General features: G+C 37.6%; 1 protein-coding gene across 1 annotated transcript in view; it reads left to right on the top strand.

Annotated features, from left to right (window-relative positions):
- The window catches only part of ARHGEF10 (Rho guanine nucleotide exchange factor 10), a 107,495-nt gene that overhangs the window by 15,589 nt on the left and 69,718 nt on the right, over positions 1-22,188 (top strand). The window contains exons 3-7 of the mRNA XM_030448639.1: positions 15,302-15,472; positions 16,753-17,037; positions 18,107-18,173; positions 19,270-19,349; positions 19,799-19,855. Coding sequence (XP_030304499.1) covers positions 15,302-15,472; positions 16,753-17,037; positions 18,107-18,173; positions 19,270-19,349; positions 19,799-19,855 — 660 coding nt within the window. The remainder of the gene's footprint in view (positions 1-15,301; positions 15,473-16,752; positions 17,038-18,106; positions 18,174-19,269; positions 19,350-19,798; positions 19,856-22,188) is intronic.

Here is a 22,188-nt window from a genome sequence, read left to right as displayed (position 1 = left end):
TTGCTGAAACATGAGCTCCTGTCATCTACCTTGTCTTGTTCTTGGACCTTGCTTGCTCATGTTTCAGGAGCATGATGGGGAGAAATCTGGGAGCAATTGGTCCTTCAGTCCAAATCTGCAAATACCTGTTTTCTAAGGCAATATCGTGTGGACTGTATTGTCACAGTATTATGTGCTTTGGAAGTGTTCATGCACATGGTAGAGAAAAAGCAACTGAAGCCTGTGGCATAGGATATCAAATACCTGGATAGTTTGGGCATCTGAATTGAGAAGAAAAAAGTGGGTGAGTTGTTCTCCTTCATCTGTAGCTGAAGGACCTTCTTGACATTCTTCTTATGCTGCAGTTTTCTAGCTTGAATGCATTCCCATGGCTAGTAGAGGGGAAGCATGCACAAGGTGAACCTCTGTGTGGTCAGAGTACAGAAGTTTATGAAAGAGTATTTCCAGTATTTCCAGTATTATCCAGTATACAACTGGACTATGGCACTGGTTCTTTAAAGTTAGCATTCGGTGCACCTTGCCTGCTCTATGTTGGTAGCTGTATGGTCACTTGTATATCCATGTTCTAGAGAGCATAAAGACAGGATGTACAAAGACACTGTGTCATTGCCTTCTGCATTTCTCTGCTTATAAGACATCTTACTTAGGGTTCAAACAGCTTTTACTTGTATGAAAGCATTTAAGTAAGAAAAATGATTTATCTTAGTTTTGTTCAGCCATAACTCATTAGGAATTTGAGAATAGCCATCCAAGATAAAAACTGCTTTCTCTTTAACTTAGACACTGCCAGAGGTAGAGGTCTGTTACGAGGTACTACCTAGGAAATTTGGAATGTAAAAGAAGCAGAAAGGTGTCAGCTTTTAATGGGTTAGATTTCTGGCTAGCATTGTTGGCAGTTGTATTTATCCTATGAGATATTATAGAGGTTACTGTTGGCAAAATTTTTTTTCTGTCCTTGTCTTAGTCCATGTGGCCAGGCCCCAGCTTTTAGCTCTGTTTTGTTTAGTGACAGTTACTGTGAAACTGTCTCTGTTGGATAATCCATCTCCAAAGCAAATTAGTGTTTTGGGGTAAGAGTCATCCCTTATGAATCAGTATTTCCATTCGAGCAGGGACTGCAGGTTTTCAAAGACAGCTGATTGCAGCTACACGCTTGGTGCAGCATGTCAGTATGTGGGATACTCTGACAAAAAAATCAGAGTTGAAGTAGTTCAGTATGGTTCCAGAATTCAGGTTTTTTTCTCTACAAAGCTCTTTGTGTCACATAGAGCTGTAGGTATTGCTTCCTTATTTTCTTTCAAACATGTCACTCCTTAATAGGCTGGGATTAGGTTTATTCAACATAAATTGAGATTTTGCTTCTCCCAATCTTGAGTCAATGGAAGCTTTTATTGTCATTTTACAAAGCTGTGTCTGAAACAGTAGTTCAGACAAAGTAATTAGCTTATGGTGTTGGCCAAAGGTTGGACTGGATGATCTTGGAGGACTCTTCCAACCTAAAACATTCTGTGATTTTGTGAAACTATTGGGACTTAGGGTTTGTGGGTTTTATTTTGTTTTGTTTGGTTGGGTTTTGTTTATTTTGTTTGTTTATTTGTTGGAGTTTTTTTGGGTACTTTATCATTGTTAACTCTCTTTAAAAAAAGCACAGGAATAAAAGGAATGTTAGTGAAGATACATTTTAATGATTATGCTAAAGTACTCTATAGTTATGTTTCTAGATAATTCTCATGAGCAGTCTGCAGGTGGAAAATAAATGAGAATTTTTGGCCCAAGTACGGCTGCAATACACGTAACAAAGGAAGGAAACTTCCAGGATTTTGTTGTAATGGTTGAGAGGGTTTTTTGGCATACTGGCCACTCATATTGTCTGCTGAGAAGGGATGAGCAGCACCTGGCAGTGCCTTCAAACTGTGGGCACATGGCATTGCTCAGTTGATGTGGCTTGTAGTGAGGATGAGGCTCCCACTGTGTGCGGGGTGTAGGACCCCTTGATACATCATTAAAAAATAATTTTAGCTTTAGCAGCCCTAAACTGGGACCCGAGATGAAATCAATCACTTTTTTTTTTTTTTAAATGCTTGTTACATTATGGAAATTTTTTCAGTTTGTTGTCCTACCAAATGTAGCTGTAGTATTGAAAGCCACATGGATTCCTTTCCACTTACAGATGGCTACCTTGCACTATAAATCTCAATTTGTTTCTCTTGTCAAGTAGGTTTTCTATTTTTTTGTTAAATCCTAATGTACACAAAGTGGAAAAATATTGGCAAGCCTGCATCTTTGTCATTGGGATGTTGTGAGAATGTATTTGAAAACTATGCAATTAATGTTAAATAAATAATTTCTTCTCATTAGCAATAAACATCTGAATCTCTGCCTTGTTTTAGTTAAGGTACAGTGAAGGTCAATAGCAGAGTTTCTTCTGCCACTTCTTGATGGGGAAAAACTACGTGTGATAAAAGATTGGAAGATAACTCATTTTTATTTATTTCCTTTATTATAGTTATGCAACACATCTGCTCATAGCTGTTTGGTCATATCATTCATGCATTGTTAATTTGTCAGTGACAGGTCTGTGCTGGTTATTTCTCTTACCTCAGAGGAAATTCAAGTGCTGAGGAACTTCAGAAAAATTAATGCCTGTATGCTCCCTCCTCCAGACAGCTTTAAAAAGAGATTTTTCTTCTAGCCATGATAAAAATTCTCTAGTATTTTTCTCTGCATATTTTGAATGAGTGTGTGTGTTAGCAGACAGGGAGCAGTTAGAGGGGTGTGGATGTAAGGGCTTCTTTGGCTAAGAACATAGTCCAAAAAACTGCTTCCAAAATTGACACTTGAGATGATAGTACTAGCTTGTTTAGTGTTCTTTGCATATGAGATTATGTGCAAAGTGCTGCTATTTAAGATTTCATAAAGAAATTCTGTGGCTCTTTTGTGAAATCAAATACAGGATTATTCTTCTTTTTATCAACAAAATTATAATCCTTTTTTGAAAAGCCAAATGAAAATGGCAAATTTTGCCATGGCTGTAAGTTATAATTATGGTTTTAATTGGTTGCTGTAGTAAAGCGTCCTTAACTAAACCCATTTAGACAAGAAAAGGATATGGTGTGAACTGCAGACTGTGGAGGAATTAAAAAGCTGATAATTCTGAGAATCAGAAGCACCTCCCGGGTTTTCCTGTGGAGGTGCCATATTCACCCTCACCAGCCTAGGAGTGGAGATTTGATGTTTAATGATTACTGATTAATGGTGTTTACAAGTGGTAGCCTGTGCTTGTGTTATTACCTATTAGAAGGTGTAGCCTCTGGCTGTTTTTCGTTACTTGAGAAACTTGTGAAGTGGAAGTCCTTTTCTTTAAGTGTTTATTGCAGCCTGTTTCAAAAGGAAAACCACCTTTGTTTACTAGTAGGATGAATACTTAGCAAACAGCTTCTTGCCCAAGGAAAGCTGGGTGAGGCTGTGCTTTCCATGTTGAATAGGATTCTGGTTTTGCACAGGCATCTCTGATTATGTCTCTCACTTTTTCTGGTACATGGCAATATACCTCTCATGATTTCTTTGTGGAAACTATTGGAAAATACTGAGGGTGTTTTTTCTCATTGAGTATATTTACCAACAATTCATCCCAATTGCCCTACACTGAGTTGCCTTATACAACAGTTGTAATACCTACCTACAGTAAGCTCTATTTTAAAATAATTGAGTTTGTCAGGATAGGTTAATATATAGTGATGAGATCTGGAGTATAACAGCATCACATGCAGTTCTTAAATCGTGAACAGATGGTAATTTTTTTTTTGGTATTTATAGGAAACTAACATATTAGTTATAATAAAATTTAAAAATTAAATACTGACATTTCACTGTTCATACAAGGACATTGTGAGAATGAATTTGAAAGCATAGTCTTTTTGTTGCTGCCAAATACTCTTATTACCTGAGAGATAATCACTTGTAACTTCTATTGGGAAGCATGAAGAGCCCTTAAAGAACAGGTGTCAGTGAAGAGCTGAATGTTCACTCATCTACACCACCGTCCCCAGTACCTTGGGTAAAACTAGGTGAGAAGCCTTGTTCTGCTGAAGTTTGGGATCTAAGTTGCTCTTCAATGGGATGAAATTTGTGTTTTTTAAACTTAAAACAGGTTGAGCATATCTCCTAGACATTGAACATAAAAGCATTTTATATGTCTCTTTCTATAAATCATCGTCTCTCTAGGATTGTGAGTGAGATATTTCTTTGATCCTCATGTGGGGAGACAAAAGGCAAGGAATTAAATATGGATATCCTTTATGTGATTGAGTACTGTAATTGAGTTTCTCTGTGGTTATTTTTTTTCATTTGCCTGCCAGGGCTGGAACACTAAAATAAGTAATAATTCCTCTGTCCCTCAGATGGAAGTTTGGCTTGAGTCTGAGGGTGAATGTGAAGCAGGAACAACCATATTCTCATAAAAATTGGGATGACTTTACATAATCTAACACAAAAACTTCAGATAAATGCTTGATTAAGCCTAGTAGGGAACTGCTGGACAACTGCTGTGCTTCACTTTTGAGACAATTGTATTTCTTTGCTAAGGGAACTGCTTTTTATTCTGTGTGATATGTATATGTCTTTCAGATTATTTACTTGTGTTTTTCAGTAGTTTAGTGAATGTTTTCCTAGTTTATTTAGATTTAAACTTTTTTAAAAAGCTAGTTTTGTAACTGAGAAAAGGAGCAGTTAAATTTGGGCTTTTATAATAAGCACTTGTATTCTTAGATTATTTTGTGGAAATGAAAAACACTGAGAGGACATGAGATTGTATTTTGGACTAAAGTTAAATAAAAAGATGTTTTGTATTATGGTTGGGGAATTAAAATAAGAACATTGCTTAAATTAAGTTGCAGCTATAAAGGCAGTTGGTATGGGCTAAATGGCATTGTTTGTTAGATATCTATTTTCAGCACACAGACAGTTACAAATGACAGTAAAACAGGACCCAAGGTTTCAGAAGAATGAGAACAGAATATGAATTGTAGTTATGAATGGTGCCTTGTTTCTGAAGCTGGCAGTAGCTCGCTGTTGTCTGACATCCCATCTGTAACAGAACAATTTATTTATTTCTAAAGATCACATTTTTCTCAGTAAATAAAGGAAAATGCATTGTTTAAGGTAAGGATCAATTATTTTGTGTGACAGTCCAGACAAGCTGTGTAACAAAGAGCAACAAGAGCATTCCCACTGCAAAATGCAGATACTGTGCCACATGTCACTCCTAATTGTGGTTTTTTTTTTTTTTCTGGCCAAGTGTATTTGAGTGTTGGGAAAAGCAAAAAATAGAGTATAGGTTAATTAAAGACAAACATATTGTAAAGGAATTAGTACTGATTTTTTTATATTCTTGCAATGAATATTTGTGTAAGCTAGGTGCTGAAATTTTAATTTCAAACAGTGATGCAATATATAAAGAGTGGTATAAATTATTTTTGCTTTCCTTCTTTTGCCTTTTTATCACTTGTGTCTAGCATTAACTGGCTAGTATAAATTGCTGCCAGATAACTGAGGGATTCTCGGGGTGTGGATTTTTTAAATTAATTTCACTGATCCCAGTAAATATTCACTAACCAAGCCTGAAGTCTCTGTAATGATTCTGCTCTGGAGTTTGTAGAGAGAGAAACTTTTTAAAATACTTTTTAATAATATTTGTCTTGTACATTAGCATGGGTAAAAACTTGTTTGCATTATGATAAGTTAAATAAAGTGCCTGAATTACTGAACATATATTAGCTGTTGCTCGGTTTTGTCACAGAGAGGAACTGAAACTATGCCTAGCATTCTGAGGAAAACATACTTGATAATGAAGTGAGTGTGTGAGTGGGTCATGGTCTGCTTAAGAAGACTCTTCATGTTGGAAGAAATTCCTTCCTGACTTCCATGCAGACTGACTGAAGCTTTGAATTATGAACTTTGGTTGTGTGGGTTGTCTTCAAGCGAGGCTTCCCTTCCCCTCCATGGCTAATGAAAGGAGGTGATGAGAAGGACCCTGAGGCTGATGGACTGCAAAGTCTCAAGGAAACACCACTGTTGCCCAGCTCAAGCCAGTGTCCAGAGAGGTGATGGCATTTCTGTCAGCAGCTGTGTTTAAAAGGCTATTGTAAAATAGGATTTTAGAGAGTTCAGTTAGTAAGAAATACTTGATGTAGGATCAGCGTTTTTCATGAGTTTGCTTTAATTTCACAGCTATACTTTTTGGAGCTATAACAGCACCTAGTAAGATAATTAAAACAATAATGAAAATAAATGCTAAATAACTGCTGTAAAACTCTGCCCATTAGATGCTATGATAATGCATTTGTCAATTTTTGCAGATATTAAACTTGGTGCTCTTTTGGCTGGACAAAGGTGTAACAACAGAAATGAGGAGCTGAAAAATCATCTGATATCCAAATTATTTCAAGTATTGTCCATAAGACAGAGCCATTGTGTTCTAGTCTATAAATTTTCTTTTAGTAAAAAGATGCTGTAAGTTGCTGCAAAAGTTGATTTCTAGTTTGTCTCCTTGTTCAGGATGCACTGAGGAGGAAACAAATAGCTAAATCTAGGTCACAAAATCACAGTCACAAAATCACAGAAAGTCAGGGGTTGGAAGGGACCTTGAAAGATCATGGATGGAGTCCAACGCCAGGGCAGAGCAGGGTCACCTACAGCAGGTCACACAGGAACGTGTCCAGGTAGGCCTTGAATGTCTCCAGAAAAGGAGACTCCACAACCTCCCTGGGCAGCCTGTGCCAGTGCTCTGTCACCCCCTCAGTGAAAAAATTTTTCCTCATGTTTATGTGGAACCTCCTGTGCTCAAGTTTATATTTATTGCCTCTTGTCCTATCATTGGGCATAACTGAGAAGAGTCAGGTACCAGAGCATCCTCCTGACTCTCTCCCATTACATTTATAAACATTAATAAGCTCACACCTCATTCTCCTCTTCTCCAAGCTGAAGAGACCCAGCTCCCTCAGCCTTTCCTCGTAAGCGGAGATGTTCCACTCCCTTCATCATCTTGGAGGCTCATCTCTTAGAGGTTATTTTAAGTGTGAACAGGCTGCACACAGTGCTCTATGACTGTCAGATGGAGTTACTGTTGTTGAGGAAAAAGGAACCTGTATCAGTGTGTCCAAAAAGATTAATTGTTCCCTGAAGCTGTGTGCATCTCCTGATCCCTGCTGGGGCATTACTACAGAAAATGTCTGAGCACAGGAATGCCTCTGATGCTGCAAAGGAAGTCAGATGCTTTTGTGTGTTCGAAGTGCTGCTTTTGGAAGTGCCAGTGAGCACCTCAGTTTTGACATTACTAGATAAAGGGTTGTGCAGCCTGGACCAGTGGTCCTGAACTTGAACATTCTGTTGCCTAAGTCATCTGAAAGTTTAGTCTTGAAGTATTCCAAATGTATCCTACTTCATATGCAAAATATGTCAGCCTGGTGGAAAGTTGTTGCCAGACATGATCCAAGGCCTGAGCTACTAAAGCTTTTACTTTAGAGAGATTTCAGCTCTTTTTGGTATGTTACACATTTTATATACCCAAACTACATGTTTTCTTTCTGTAGAAGTGGAATCTCATGCTCCCTGTTTTTGGCCTCCAGCATCTCTTTTTGCCACTTTCTGCTTTAAGGGACTCCCAATTACTCTTCCAGTCCTTGCAGTCCAAGATATTGTCAGATGGTACAGCAGTTTCATGTTGTTAATTAGAATTAAGCAGACTGTACTAGAGAAATGCATATTCCTCAAGCCATTAAACAGTAATTGCTTCGATGCAAAATGTAATTATTTGGAAAACTAGACATTAATAGATGATAGCTGCTAGGAGAAAAGAGGTGAAAAAATAAAGAACAAGCCAGACTGCTCTTACTGGTGGAAATTTCCTTGAAAATGGCTATTTCTCAAAACTGTATCAACTGTATGGTCATAACTACATTTCTTAAAAAATTTTTCTTTTCCTGTTTTCTTCTTGTGACACTTCTACCCTATGGTTAGCCAACATGCCCCATCCCTACACTGCCAGAGCTGGATACTTCATTTTCCCTATAAGCCTGTAGTCCTTCTGGTGTTTGATTTCTGGTTTACCCTGTTTTTCCCATTGCTTGCATTAACTGTCCCTGTCGCAGATGTTGAAGGAGGTTTCAGCCATCATCAGCATCCACCTCTATCAAGAGACATGTCAGACAGCAAGGGAACTTGAGTGTTTTGACATCTGTACTTCATGTTAGGTGCTTGGTGGGATTTATATTAATTCAGACTGTTAACCTTGATACTATTAACTGTGAAGTCTATTAGTGTTCCTTTAATAGTGATAGAAAGCTTTTAGCCTTTCATGTGGATAGATATTTTACAGTGTATCTAGGACTCCATCCTGTATCTATACAGTTTTCATAGTAGCTGTGTACACTTTCTGAACAGCACCTCCTTTTGCAGACTTCATTTGCTTTATCAGCAACATCTTTGGGTGAAATTTTTATCTACTCCTATGGTTCTGAGGTGGAAAAGACACATTACTCCAGGGACTAGACTTGGTCTATGTTTCTGACTGACAGGCAGTACCAGTATCACTGTCAGGCCACATATGAAGGCATTTGAAGTAAATGGTCACAAAATGCTAGTTTTATCTAGCAGCCTTTCTGATTATACCACAGTCAGCACCAAAAAGCATCCTGTGGATTTTCAAAAGAGTACAGGTCTTGCTGGTTTTGCTGCCACTACTCTTTGGACAGCCTTGTTCACTATAATGTTTTTATTATTTACTTTTGTTTTTTTATTCTTTTAATTTTTAGATGACTTTAAGCTTTATTTTTAACACTGTGAATGGTTTGTAAGTTTCAATGTCTTTGGTATTTGTAAATCTTTCCTAACATCCACACATCCGGGTTTTATTTCAAGAAATAAAATTCTTTAGTATTCAGCATGCTGCTTTTAGCAGCATCTCTCTGAAACTTGACCAGGGAGATTCATCCTTCTTTTGACTTATATTTGGAGTTTGTTTGTTTGTTTTATCCAGAAGAATAACATCTGTTGTGCATGCTTGACAACATAATTAGTGTGTAATGTGTGTATTTATGAAATACTAAAGAGGTGGGTTTTACTTATTTCTTCGTTGTTCATTTGCAGGGAGACCCTTTTAATTTTATGGTGGTTTTGCTTTTGTTTTCATCACTGGAAACACTTTTTTGCATGGATGTGTGTACTGTTCAGTTTTGCTGGGGTTTTTTAGTAACTGTTTTCCACAGGGTCTTGTGAGGCTGAGGCTGGATCAGCCTTTGGCTGTGTCATGAGCAGGACCCAGGCAGCGCCAGCTCAGTGCAGCTGCCAGGGAAAGGGGAGTGAAAGTCCTTGGCTCCAATCTCCTTCCCATGGGAAGTAGTGCCTAACCCCTGCGTTTCTGCCTACACAGTTTGGTTTCAGACTTTTCACTTTCCAAAGGTTTACCAGTTGGCTAAATCAGGGACTTTGACAGGCGCAAGTGTTTCCTAGCACAAGGGTCACCTTCCCGGCAAATGCCAAACCTCTGCTGTGGAATTGCACCTGAAATAAAAAGTGAACAACTCGAGAGCCCCCTTCACTGTGCAGCACAGTCAGCAAGGGATGTTTGGACCCAAATGGTTAGTTTCATAAAAGTAATGACAATGTTAAAAATTCAGCTATTTTCTAATATCTGCACACTTCCATTTCTTATTTCTTGTTTGTGTCTTGTATACTTATGTAAGGAGCTGGGCAGACTTTAAAAGCTCATCTAAATTATTCAACTTTATAATATAAAAAAAAATTCTGAGATAGTTTGTACTGGAAGTTTTGTGTATTTCAAGATACTCAAGCATTTATAGGAAGTTAAAACAGGGAATTTAGATTGAAAGAAGATAGGTCTATGCAGTTCGAAGTCATTCTGTAATCCAAAATACATGCAAATAAGAAAAATGTTTTAAAATTGCACATTGGAATAAGAACAAGCAAGTCTTGCCAGCTCCTTAAGTGCAGTTGTGCTAATATTTTTTCAATAAATAAGAGTTAGATATTTTCCATCTGAAGCATTATCCACTTACTTTCTTCACTGGTCACTGTAAGTTAATGACACAGTAGAAGTAAATAAAAATATTTATCAATTTATCATGCAGAAAAAAAGGAAAGCTTATCATTCAGTGAATATACAAGATAAAGTACTCTCTAGAGCCCACCCCCACCCAAAAACCCCCAACCAACCAACCAAAAAAATCCAAAATAAAATTAATGTATTGAAAGAAAAGTGACTATTAGAATGGAAGAACAGTTTTCCCTTCTGAGAATATATATATTTACCATGTCTTATGCTATACATGTCCTCATAAAATTCTTTTTCATGGAGTCTTTCAAATATAATGTATATATTTCCTCTTTTTTTCCATAATTCCCTGCTAACTAATGAAAAATAAAATATATAATAAAAAAAGGACTTCAAGTGATTGCAAGAATGACAGTCCTAATTATTCAGAAGCTTTACTTGCATTTCTAAATGTATTTTTCAAGCCTTAGAACATAACAGAAAATCCTTGTATTTCTTGATGGCAGTGTCTAATTACGTCTAGTGCTTCCAGGTTTGTTGCTGTCATGCTCCAGATTGTGGCTTAGGATTCTGTTTCTTTTTTTTCCCTTATCATGGCTTTCCATGGAAGAGACAGCTTAATTCTTCAAGATCATCTCTGAGTTAACACAATTATACGTGAAGGACAGAGTTTGGGGTGCTTTTTTTTCTGTATGTTTGCACTGATTCAAAGTGCACTTGATAGAAAGTGCAGAGCTATTTTATCATCCCTGTCTATAACATAAAGTGCTGAAGAAAACTACTAATGCAGGTGCTCTAGCTTAATCTCAGCTTTAAAATTAAGGTCACCCTCAAACATGTAACTCTTCAGCTCTATTACATTGAACTGTAAATGGTTTAAGGAAAATGAATGGGAAAACAGCTGGTGCCAAGAATGCATTGCAATTGGCAGAGCAATCAAAAATTGTTAAAATTTGCTTATGGCCCAGCAGGTTTCTGTAAACACAGCCTAAGATAGCTTGTTTTTGAAGTAAGCTTAAGAAAATCATGTCACCACATAACATGCCACAGAAAAAAGTCTAGAATCTGTGTTGTGCTAATAATTGTGAGAGCGTAAGTTGCTTTTTCTAATCCTGAATTTGTATTTTACACTTAAGGCAACTTTCTATTATATCAAGTTTTTTTTTTTTCATGCTTTAAAAATATAGATCAAAATTTTTAGAAATGCAAGGATTTCCCTGAAGCATTGACAAAGGAAATGCTGCAGAATGGTATTGACATAGGAGAAAAAATTTAGTTGGTTATTATATTCTCATTGCTCTGTTTTGGCATTCTTAATGCTAAAGTTTTGAGTAGTGCTGGAAGGGCAAACTGGATTTTTCAAAACTAATTATTTGAGGTAATTCCAAACAGACTCTGTAATGCTAAGAACTTTAGGATTATAAATTTTGGGGGAAAAAAAAGGCATTTTAAAATTATGCAAATAAATCAATTTTTAAAAAAGTGTAGTTGACCTCTGTCATTTAGGGGACAGGTGTGCCTTTGGAAATCCTCCCCTCACTCCCACAGTTTTTCTCTGCAAGCATAGCTGCCAGGAAAAGGACTTTTTCATCCTTTCTCTTTAAATTTAGACAGCTGGCAAAACTGAGACTTTCTTCATGAGCATGGAATTTTGCAAGATCTGTCCTGCTTTTCTGTAGCCAGGTTCAGCCCAAGTGTAGCTGTGCTGTGTGTCTTTCTGAGTTACTGTTTTGCTTTCCAAATGCTTTTGTGTGTGTTGTTTTGGCAAAATACAAACAACTGTTGAAAAAGTACATATGTGCAAAGCTGTAGTTGTTCAAGATATCTTTTTTTATATGACATAATCTGCATTTATCTGCATTAGTGAGCAGCTCTTCAGCTGAAGCAGAAAGCTTCTCACTCTCCCTTTATTTTTGTCTTTAGAATGCTTCTTTCATCAAATGAAATAGTACAATATTGAGATTAAGATCTTAAAGAAGAATATTTTTAAGTATGAGACTGAATGGATCAGTAAATTTAGAGGGTTGAATTTTATCTTAATACCTGCAGAATTAAGCAAATGCAGAAGTGGTGAAAAGCTGAAACACAGTTTTCAAACTTTTTAAAGTGAGGATATTTGTCTCCAGTCTGCCCTTTGTAAAGAACATGTAGTCCAAAAAGAAATTTCTCTTTTCTTGGTCTGTTTTGTAGTCTTAAACCACCATCCCATCAGTGGTGGGATCTAGGGGATCTTTCTAGGCTTTCTGTGCCTTGTTTATTTCTGATGCAAAATAAATGTTTCTGACTTAAAAAAAAAAACAGGGCAATATTAACAGCCATAACAACAATAACAAAAAAAATGGCACCTTATTTTTTAGTTTTGTTTTTTTTTCTGCAAGAGTTGAGAAAACAAATTCCTATGTTCATATTTCTTCCAACAGTTGTAAAATATGGGTTGGTTGTTTCTTTAGGGCGAGAAAGGGGAATTGTGCATTGTTCAACCAGGTTTTGCTTCTGGATCCTGATTAATTCCTTTTGCTTTTAGTGTCTCAAGTTACCTTTTTTTTGCCAGTGGCAGGTCTTGTCTGTCTCTGACAAATGGCATTGCACTGGACTTGAGTGCCTGGGGAACCGCATCAGTGTAAAAGTGCCAGAGTAGAGAGATTTACCAGGTATCTGATACCTAAGTTACTTCCCCAAGGAAGCATCTGATCCAGAAGCTCCCTAAACTAGCAGCCACAAAACCTCAGAGGTGCCTGCTGCTCCTACATCATTTCCTTGTGCAGTTGGAATGTTTCATCAGCATCCCCCATTTTTCTTTTGCTGATGTTTAGAACTGAGCTCTGGTGAGCAGGTGGGTTTGTGGCTTTCAGCTGAGCTCCTCTCCAGCTATGCCTCAAGTTTCTGGGTGGTCTAATCGTGCAGAAATGATTGACTCATAAGAGTAACCTCATCTTCCCTCACCTCCCACAGTATGAAGGGCAGGCAGCTACTTTATCATAGAATGGCTGGGGTTGGAAGGGACCTTAAAGATCATCTAATTCCAACCCCCCTTGCATGGGCAGGGACACCTCCCACTAGAAGTGGAATTGAAGTGGTTGCTGCTGTGGTTCACTTACACAGTACTGCAAGAGGAGAGGCAGAGAGCAGTGTGCATACACAAGAAGTTGTGGTTCTCTGCCTGCTACCTGCTTGTGACTGCCATCAATTCATTAATCTTCCTAACCTGCCACACTAACCAACATTTCACACACTGGTAATCTCAAAAAACCACTCTAATTAGTATTTCAAAGGGTTTTGTTTTCCAAATTTGAAGTATACAGATACTAAAAACATAAAGAAATTGAAAACAAACAAACAAACCAGAAATAAAACACCACCTCCACTTGCCTTTTCCTTCTTTTCCCCATGACTGTCAAGCAGCAAGTAGTACAAAGTCTAGTCAGGCTGATGCCAAATAGGGGAGATTCCTGTGACTGTTGTGAACCATGTGGAAGAGCTCTGCAAGACTTTTTAATCTTTCAGGGGAAAAAACTGTGGCTAATGGACAAAAGCAAAAATGAAAGGCCTTAATCTGAAAGTCGACTTCTTACAGAAAGGTTTTAAAAAGCATCAAAATTAAATCTAATGTCCTGCTGCCTTAGCAATAAGCTGTGACAATTAATGCAGAATAACCCCTTTTTTGTTCCTTACTATTTTTGCAATTAGTTCACTTTTTCTCCTCCAGAGAAGCTGCATGAAAGATCTTGTTATTTGTGGCTGTGATAAAATATGCTGGCTCAGCCTGCCTGAAGAAACAGAAGCCTTGGCAGGAATGCTGATTACCATGACAATCTAAGCAGACTAGAGCTGTGGTTTGTGTGGGCTTTATCATAAAGATACAAAACGTGCCCTGGATGGTAGAAAAGCTGATAGTATCATCATGACTCAGGAGACCCAATTGTCCTTGCAAGACTTTGTTTTTCAAATTTTGTTACTTGAAGGGGTGAGGGGGCACCCTATCAGGTTCATGTAAGGTTTTATAACTTATTTGGATATTTACAGATTTATGAATTTTAATATATAATGCTGTATTTATATTGATTCTGTATAACAGCTTTAATACATAGTTGAACACCTATGTAAAACTTGGATATTGTTCATGATTTTGAGGAAGAACTTGGGAGGAAGGTCTTCTGGGCCAAAAAATATCTACAGATTACATGTCTGCCCCGAGGGAACCTCTGGTAAGAGTTTCTCCTCCAGAAGGTGGGAGAGTAGAAAAGGCAGGTGGAGGGAGGGAGGTATAGGGGTGAAGCCCTTTTTTATTTGTGTAGCTTCAGTGAGGGCTTCTTTAAGCAGGGAGGAGGCTGGAGGATTTGGGCATCCCTCCCTGCCGCTGCTCTGGCTATCCCTCTGTGCAATGTCTCTGACAGAAGGTTTGGATGCTGTGGATAGGCTTTTTTTGATGCTAACACACAGCAAAACCAGTGGTAGATAAGGCAGTGAGGGGTTTAAATCTTTGTGGGTTCTTGAGAATCCTGTGGGTAAGAAAAGCATGGAGGAAAACTGCCTAGCACTTTTACCTGCTCCCCAGCCCTGTTTATAGTGCCAAATCTGTGCTGCAGGGTCTTCACAAGCAAAGACAAAAATACTCCTCCTGTTCCCACTTCCTAGCTATATTAGGGTGTAATTATTCCAGCCATTATTTCTTCAAAGGTAAGAACTGAAAGCTCAACCTCCCCTACCTCCACTGAAGAACACCTTATGTGTGGTAATGGGGCTATAAGGATATAAGGTTATAGGTTTAAAACTATCTCATATTGGAGTAGGAAAACCAGTCTGCTGGTCTCCTGATGTGTGTGAAGTTACCATCACTGGCATTTTGACACTGCTAAGAAAGAAAAGACTTGAAAGTTTGAGTTAGAAAGCAAAAATTTGATGTTATGAAGTCCCAAAGTCCCTCTACAAAGAAATTGACCTGTGAACTTATCTTGTTTAAAGAATCAGCAGTGTAAATGTTTTACACTGAAAATGTTGCGGTTCATTATGAGAAAAGCAAGGGTTTTTACATTTTCAGTTTGTAATTGCTTTCCAACTTATTTCATTGTTTACACTAAAAAACTGAAAACATGTCAAGGAACTTTCCAGTTCTGTTCCAGTAACCTAAAAAATCTAAGAGTTCATTGTATAAGCTTTGATTGAAATGCGGAATATTTACTGTTTCCATGAAATCACTAAGAGCAAACCACCCAAATGCATCTTTCTGCACAGTTCTAGAGCATGAACCAAAAGCCACAGGTATGAACGATGAAGAGGAGGATGAGGGAGAACAGTTTGACTTTGACAGTGGAGATGAGATACCAGAAGCAGACAGGCAAGCCCTTGTGCCACCTCCTCCTGATCCTGGAAACAGCACAGAGCACCAAGAGGCTAATGCCGTAGGTAAGTCAGCCCATTGGGCTGTGCCTCCAGTAGGCTCAATAATCAGGACTGATTAAAGGATACTTTTTCTTGACAATGCAATAAAAATACTTTAAAAAAGAGGTTTCGGTGGGAATACCATACATTTGTTTTGAATATACCTGGTAGATATGACCAAGCAAGTGACTGTCAGATTGTTTTCCCATCCAAGTGTGGCATCCAAACCAATGGATTGGTCTTAGTCATAATGCCATGCTGCAGGAAAACCTAGTGCCCTTGCATCTCCACTGATGTGGATGGCTTGAAATAATCTGCTTTCACAGCTAAGCTTGCTGGTTGTTGATCTTAAAATCATGTGCATAAAAATAAGTGGAGTCTGAATGTATAAATTTAGTTCATAAACAGAAGCCTTATCATTAAAACATGTTACAAAACATGCAGATGTTACCAGTGCTGAGGTACAGTTTGGAAATCACTGTTTTCTGCTCAAATGGGCAACAGCTGATTTTGCTGACTTTGGCCCAATATTTGTAAGTGGAGTTATTGTACTCGTGGCAATTAAAGACAGATAACTTCAGCTGACTATGCAGTTTGACAACATGGAATTTAAACACTGTCTTTCCCTGAAAATCTGTTGCTCACTCAACCTTTTGTGAAGCTGTACTTGCAGATCAAAAACTTCTGATCATCTGGGATACAATTGATTAGATTGCTTTAGAGGGGCCTTTGGTTCTGCTGTACTTCAGCTTATGTCAAGAAGTACCAGGAACTTTATGTATCAGAAAGTAATTTATTTTCAAGGATGAAAACTTGGAAGGTTATTTTCTTTCTGCCTTTCTTAACAGACCATTTTCAGGACTGCGCTTTCAAGAGTGTCCCTCCAGTGAACTTTTTCTCTCCTTGTGGCTATTCCTAAAATGTTTCTTGCATTAATAAGATGCAAATTTATCTTGAATCTGGATTTTAACCTTCAGGGTTTAAGGCTGGCTTCAGGCACAACAAGGAAAGAAGACCCTGCTACATGTCAGAAATTCTCCTATTCAGGACTGACAATGCAGTTACTGGTTTTTTTCCCATAGGCATCCTTGTAACCCAGCTTGTTTTGCTGCTCTTGCATTCCTCAACTGTAAAATGGGGAGGTTAGCACTACTGTTTAGGAATTTTATGAGTCACAGATTGTAAGCAGCTTGTGTAGCAAGGGTCAAGCCAGCGTTCAGGGTATTTGCAAAGAGCAATAATAAGCAGCTTTAACAGGTATGAAGAATAAAACTTCATTGTTGTGTTTAATTTTTCAAATAAAGGGCCTGATAATTTTGAGAAGCCTGAGAAGCTGCAAGCATCAGAACCTGCTGCAGAAGGGACTCCGGCCAAAGTAAATCCCTACTCCATCATAAATATTTCACCAGTCCAAGACAAGGATCCATCCTCATCACCAGAACCAAGTCCTCAAGATGAATGTTCAAACTTGTCCGGTGGATATTCTGTTCCTGTTCCCTGTGGCTATGCTGTGCCATCTAATTTACCTTTGATAGTGCCAGCATACTCCAGTCCTGTCATAATACGCAGCATTTCTGTAGATGAAGAAGGTACTGTGTTTGCACCTTATGTATTTGAAGGGGAATCCTTGCTTAACTTCAGGCACCTGTACTGCTTTGTAAATGTTTTTGTAGCACTCAGCCTGGACACCTCTGGCAGATTCTATGTCAAAATAGAAAAAGAACTGTTCTGCAGTATGAACTAAAGTTTCTTGTCAGACTTGAAAGAAAAATGTCAATTTATTAAAGAAAAAAATATTTCTGATGTGGGACTCTGGTTAACTTACAGAGATACCTAAGTAAAGATGTGTAAGAACAAACAAATGTATATAGTCACCCTTTAAGTTCATGATGCTTTACCTTTTTTTTTTGCTGGCACTGTATTACAACATGTAGTACAAGGGAGAACTTCTGTCTTATCTTGCCATTAAGAATTATTAATGCTAATTCCCTTTCAATGCCATGAGAGAATTTCAAGAGCCGTAGTTCGGTGTTTAGGCTAAATGATTTCTTCTCATACTGTATCAGCAGAATTCCTGCCCCTTTTGCCTTTTCTGTAGGCATGTCTGTTTGTTTATTTTCCAGTCTTTGTGGATTTAGAGTTGCTGTGGGATATTCTGCTTGGCAATTTGATGAATTATGTTTCTTTACTGCAATTTTAAGACAGAAAGGGAAACCTGAAAGGGAAAGAACTATGGATTATTAGAGAAACAGGAATAATCCTCCATTTGGTAAAATTGACAGATTAATGTCAAGAGAGCAGGAGGAACAGAAAGGTCTCCATATCTTGCCTTTTTTTTTCTTTCTTAAATTTTGAAGATAATGTTCTTTAGCTAGGCAACTAGAGAAACTAGAGTTAAACGCAGCAGACATTTTAATTTCCTCTTAACAGCTCTTACATAAAATTTCTGTGCCTCTGAATTCTTTCAGTAGCAAAAATAGCGTAAAGAAACTTCCACATTTTTAGATTTGTTTAAGAGTACAGAATATTGAAAGAAATAATTACTCACTGTCAGTGAGCTAGTAAAATCAGTTTCTTATGCTAAAATGTACCATTTGAGCAACACTGACATTTTCCTCCCAGAATTTTTGCTGATGGTATCTTTTTTTTTCTACTTAGCAGGGACACAACCAGCAACTGAAGAATGTCCTTGTAATTCTGCAAACTTAGAGGAGCCTCAAAATAGGTGATTGCCAATTCAGCATGTTTTAATGATGTGTAAAACCTTAACTCTTAAGAAGGCTTCCCTGTGATAAGTATTTTATTTTTCTTGTATCATGCTTTGATATTTGCTTGTTTTAATTTTCTCTAGTCCATAACTGGTTGCATACTAAAGTAGCACTGGTTGAAGTTTTATATGTGTAACTGTGATTGATGTTTTTGAAGGAACTGTGTTTAATTTTTATAAAGTCATAGCAATGTCAATCGGAACAGGCTGCTGGAGATCTTGTAGTCTCACCTGCTGATTTCAGTTGCCAATACACTGTAAGATCAGCCATGGCCTTCATAGCTGAGCCTCAAAAGCCTCTTAGGGTGGAGGTGCTGCAGCTTTCCTGCACAGTCATCCCTGCTATACTACCCCTAATTTACAAACCAAAACTTCCACTATGACCACTCCCACTTGTGTATCATCTGGCACTGAAAAAGAACCAGCTCCCAAAACCCCAACACAAACACAAAAAAGAAAAATACCCAAACCAACTCCATCACCTCTGTAGCTCTCTTTCACATAGTTGTATCTGCTGTTTGGTGACCCCATAGCATCCTTTTCACTAGACTAAGTAAACTCCATGTCTTGCACCTCTTTCCTTGTAGTCCATGTACTTTAGTCCCCAGCTTCAATTTCTCCACAGCTCTCTAGAAGGGATGTGTGTTGGGAAGCCAAAACTGGGTGTGATGATGCAGGTTTAGCCTCGCCAGCACGAGCCAGGGGAGGATAACAGCCTTGCCAAGCCTGATACCTCTTGATGTACCCCAGAACACCTCTAGTCTTATTTACAGTGAAAGAGGAGCTCTCACTTTACTGCTTTCCAAGGGAGAGATTTCTGTGTTCTGGCAGAAGAATTAAAAAGCAAAATATTTCTTGAGATTGGGTATCTTGACTGAAATTCTCAGATTGATACATAGATTTATATCCTGATTACATAGTGAAACATGAGTAATCAGAAGCTTCCAAGTGGGAACTGGAAGGCAGTAAGGTATTTAATAGCTGGTTTTCACAGTTATTTGAAAACAATGTGTTGTACTTTTTAATGCTTTTGTTTTATGTCCTTTTTTTCAAGTGAATGTAATGAGGCCAAGAGAGAGGATGATGCTCTGGCCAAGTGGGTTGCAGATCCTGCAAATACAGCATGGATGGAAAGTAAGTATTGGGAAACACCAAGGTACAGCTATAGAAGAATGGCAGCTGACACACTTTGTGTTTACCAATATGCACACACATATTTTACAGGAATTTTCATGTTAACTTTTATTGTATTCAGTTACGTTCTGGAACAGAGTTATAGCATTGGAAACATTCAGCAATATAATAATATTTTGTATTTTAGAATAACATTAACATTTGGTTTTCCATGGAATGCCTTTTAGAGTCTGTGGAATCATTTGTCTCTGTCTTAAAGAAGTCATCAGGTACATGATGATACATGTACAGTGGAAATCAACTCAAGTTTAGAGTCTTGATCTGTGACTATATATGAAATTGTTCTTCTCATGCATTAATTAGCAAATACATCCTTGGAGCAGATGGGAGGGAAGGAATTGCAAGTGGAAGGGGGGGTTCTCATTTTTTTTTTTCTGTTTTGCTTTTAGACCCAGATGAAGTAATTTATGATGATGTGCCAAGAGAAAATTCAGATTCTGAAACAGGTTTGAGATCTTTGCAATACAGAGCCTGTTGAAAACAATGTAATATGGAACTGCGTGCATGTATATTGAATTGATACGTTAAGTACCTAAAATGTATGTAAATGAAATTAACATTGTGAAAGGCTTTATCTCAGCAGGTCTTCTACACCTCTCTCTCAGAAGATGAGTTCTACTGTATTCTGTAGATACTGTCCCAAATGCTTCAGTATTCTGTATAGTAGAGAATTAATGTGTTTAGTGTTGTAGCTATAGTGACCTAAATAAAGCAAGGTATGTAGGAAAAGGGTGGTTTAAATAGTGGAATAATGTATGGTGATGTATCATTGTCATGGTTATCTAAAGAGCTGTTCTGTTCTTAAAAGTCCCCCTTCAAATACCAAGTACCTGATAGACAGGAGACTCAGAGCATTTATTTACCATCCAGGTTGTGACTCCATAGAAATGTTTTATTTCAGCTTTGGAATGCTCCCATTCCTGACCTTGTTTGCAAGGGCCAGGATAGATCTTATAGTAGATGCTGGAGCCAAGGATTTAACCTTTACTGGGTATGCTGGAGCTAGGCTCAAGAAGTTTGTTTATAATTTTTTGTTATGGTGAAGACTGCTTAAAGCATGGTTGCTGCTAAATTATTTTGTGTTTGAGTGGATTGGCTTATTAGGAAATCTGCATCTATTTGTCATGGCTCTCAGAGGGTATAGGTTTTGATACTAAAGGTGTCAATGATTCAAGGATAGGCTTAAGCATTCTTGTATGAAAACCACGTTTATCTTTACAGCTGCAGCATTTTCATTTTTCTCCTTAGAGTTCAGGCAAACTGTTTTACAAATTATTACTGAAGTTGGTTTTTTTTTCCATTAGTGTTTGAAAGTGTTATGTTAAATTCATGACTTGAATGCTTTTATTACTGGAAGGTCCCTCAGTGTCCTGTGCTGCTCAGGGCAGGAACATCTTTGTGCTCTGGCTGCTCGGTCAGGAAATGTGCACCAAAGTCAGGAGGCTGAGCTGGGGAGGGGTAGAACATGGAGCAAAGCTCTGCTGAGCATCTTAGTCAGAATTTTCAGCTTAGCCTAGAAGATATTAAGTAATATCTTGGCTTTTTGTTTGTCCCCAAAGACACCCAAAGTTTCAGAAAAAATAGTTGTGAGGGAAATTTAATCTTTATACATTTGTGATCTTGTTATTTATTAATTGAATATTTTATCAGGGAGATGCAACTGTTCAAAGAAATTGCAGTCAAAACTTGGTCTATGTTAGCACAGGGACAAGATATGTCCACCACATCACTGGCTTTTGCCTGTCCCAATAGTAGCACTTAAAAAATTTGACTTTTATAAACTCTTGACTTATTTTGACTTACTGGAATGATTTTCTTAAATCATTCATTGTGCTAGATTATCATCAAAATGTCTTCTTCAGTAAGTATATTTTAAGGAGAATCTTGCATGGAGGTTTTTTTTTTAAAAAAATGTTAGTTTGATTATTCCAAAGCAGAGGAGACTCCTCTGTGTTAATTCTAAATAAATTAATTAATGTTAATATTAATATTAATTTTTTTTTTAAACACTGGTCAAAATTTAGTTTTTAAGTCATAGAATGTGGAGTTTAGATGGATGGGTAGAATATGCTAACTTATCTTTCAAGGACCTAATTTTTCTTAATTTAAGTAAAACTTCAATTTTAAAATGAAAGCACAACTTTTGTTGTTAATGTTAAATGAAGTGTTATAACCACTGACACTAGAGATCCCTGACAGAAGTGTCAGCACTTCTCTACTTGTAGAGGCAAATGATGCTGCTTGTGTGTATGCCTGTTTCCTGGGAAGTAATGGGCACTAAAAATTTCCATTTTGTACTGAATCTGTATCAACAAAAAGACCTGTGTCTTTAACAGGTAATACTTTGGTTAGCCTTTGCAGTATAGCTTTTTGTATCTTGAAAAGGTTAATACTTCAAGCTATTAGACTAAATTATAGGTAAGGTAACCTTCAGATATGAGAGACTCCTAGTGACTGGTGCAGTTGAAATAATGAGGAATCCTGAAGTATGATATTTCTTGCTGCTTTGGTCAGATCTGTTTTGCTTGAAGGAGTGACATTTCCATTTGACTCTTGAAGTGTTTTAGGATTGTCATTTGAGCTGATGATGATGTTCCTAGGGATACATGGGAAGCTTTCAAATGGAAGGATGCTTTTCCTGAGTGCAGATGTGTGTTCACAGCTACAGTTTGGACTTCCTTTGTATTTCTTCTTAAACATGCTGTGGGATTTGAGGAAAAGAGTGTGGTTTGGGTAGGGCATGTTTTTAAACAAATCGTGGCATGTACCCAGAACAGTG

The sequence above is a fragment of the Calypte anna genome, chromosome 3, assembly GCF_003957555.1.
Source record: "Calypte anna isolate BGI_N300 chromosome 3, bCalAnn1_v1.p, whole genome shotgun sequence".
Lineage (NCBI taxonomy): Eukaryota > Metazoa > Chordata > Aves > Apodiformes > Trochilidae > Calypte > Calypte anna.
Note: the sequence above shows the minus strand (reverse complement) of the source record. Positions and strands in the feature narration are given on the sequence as shown.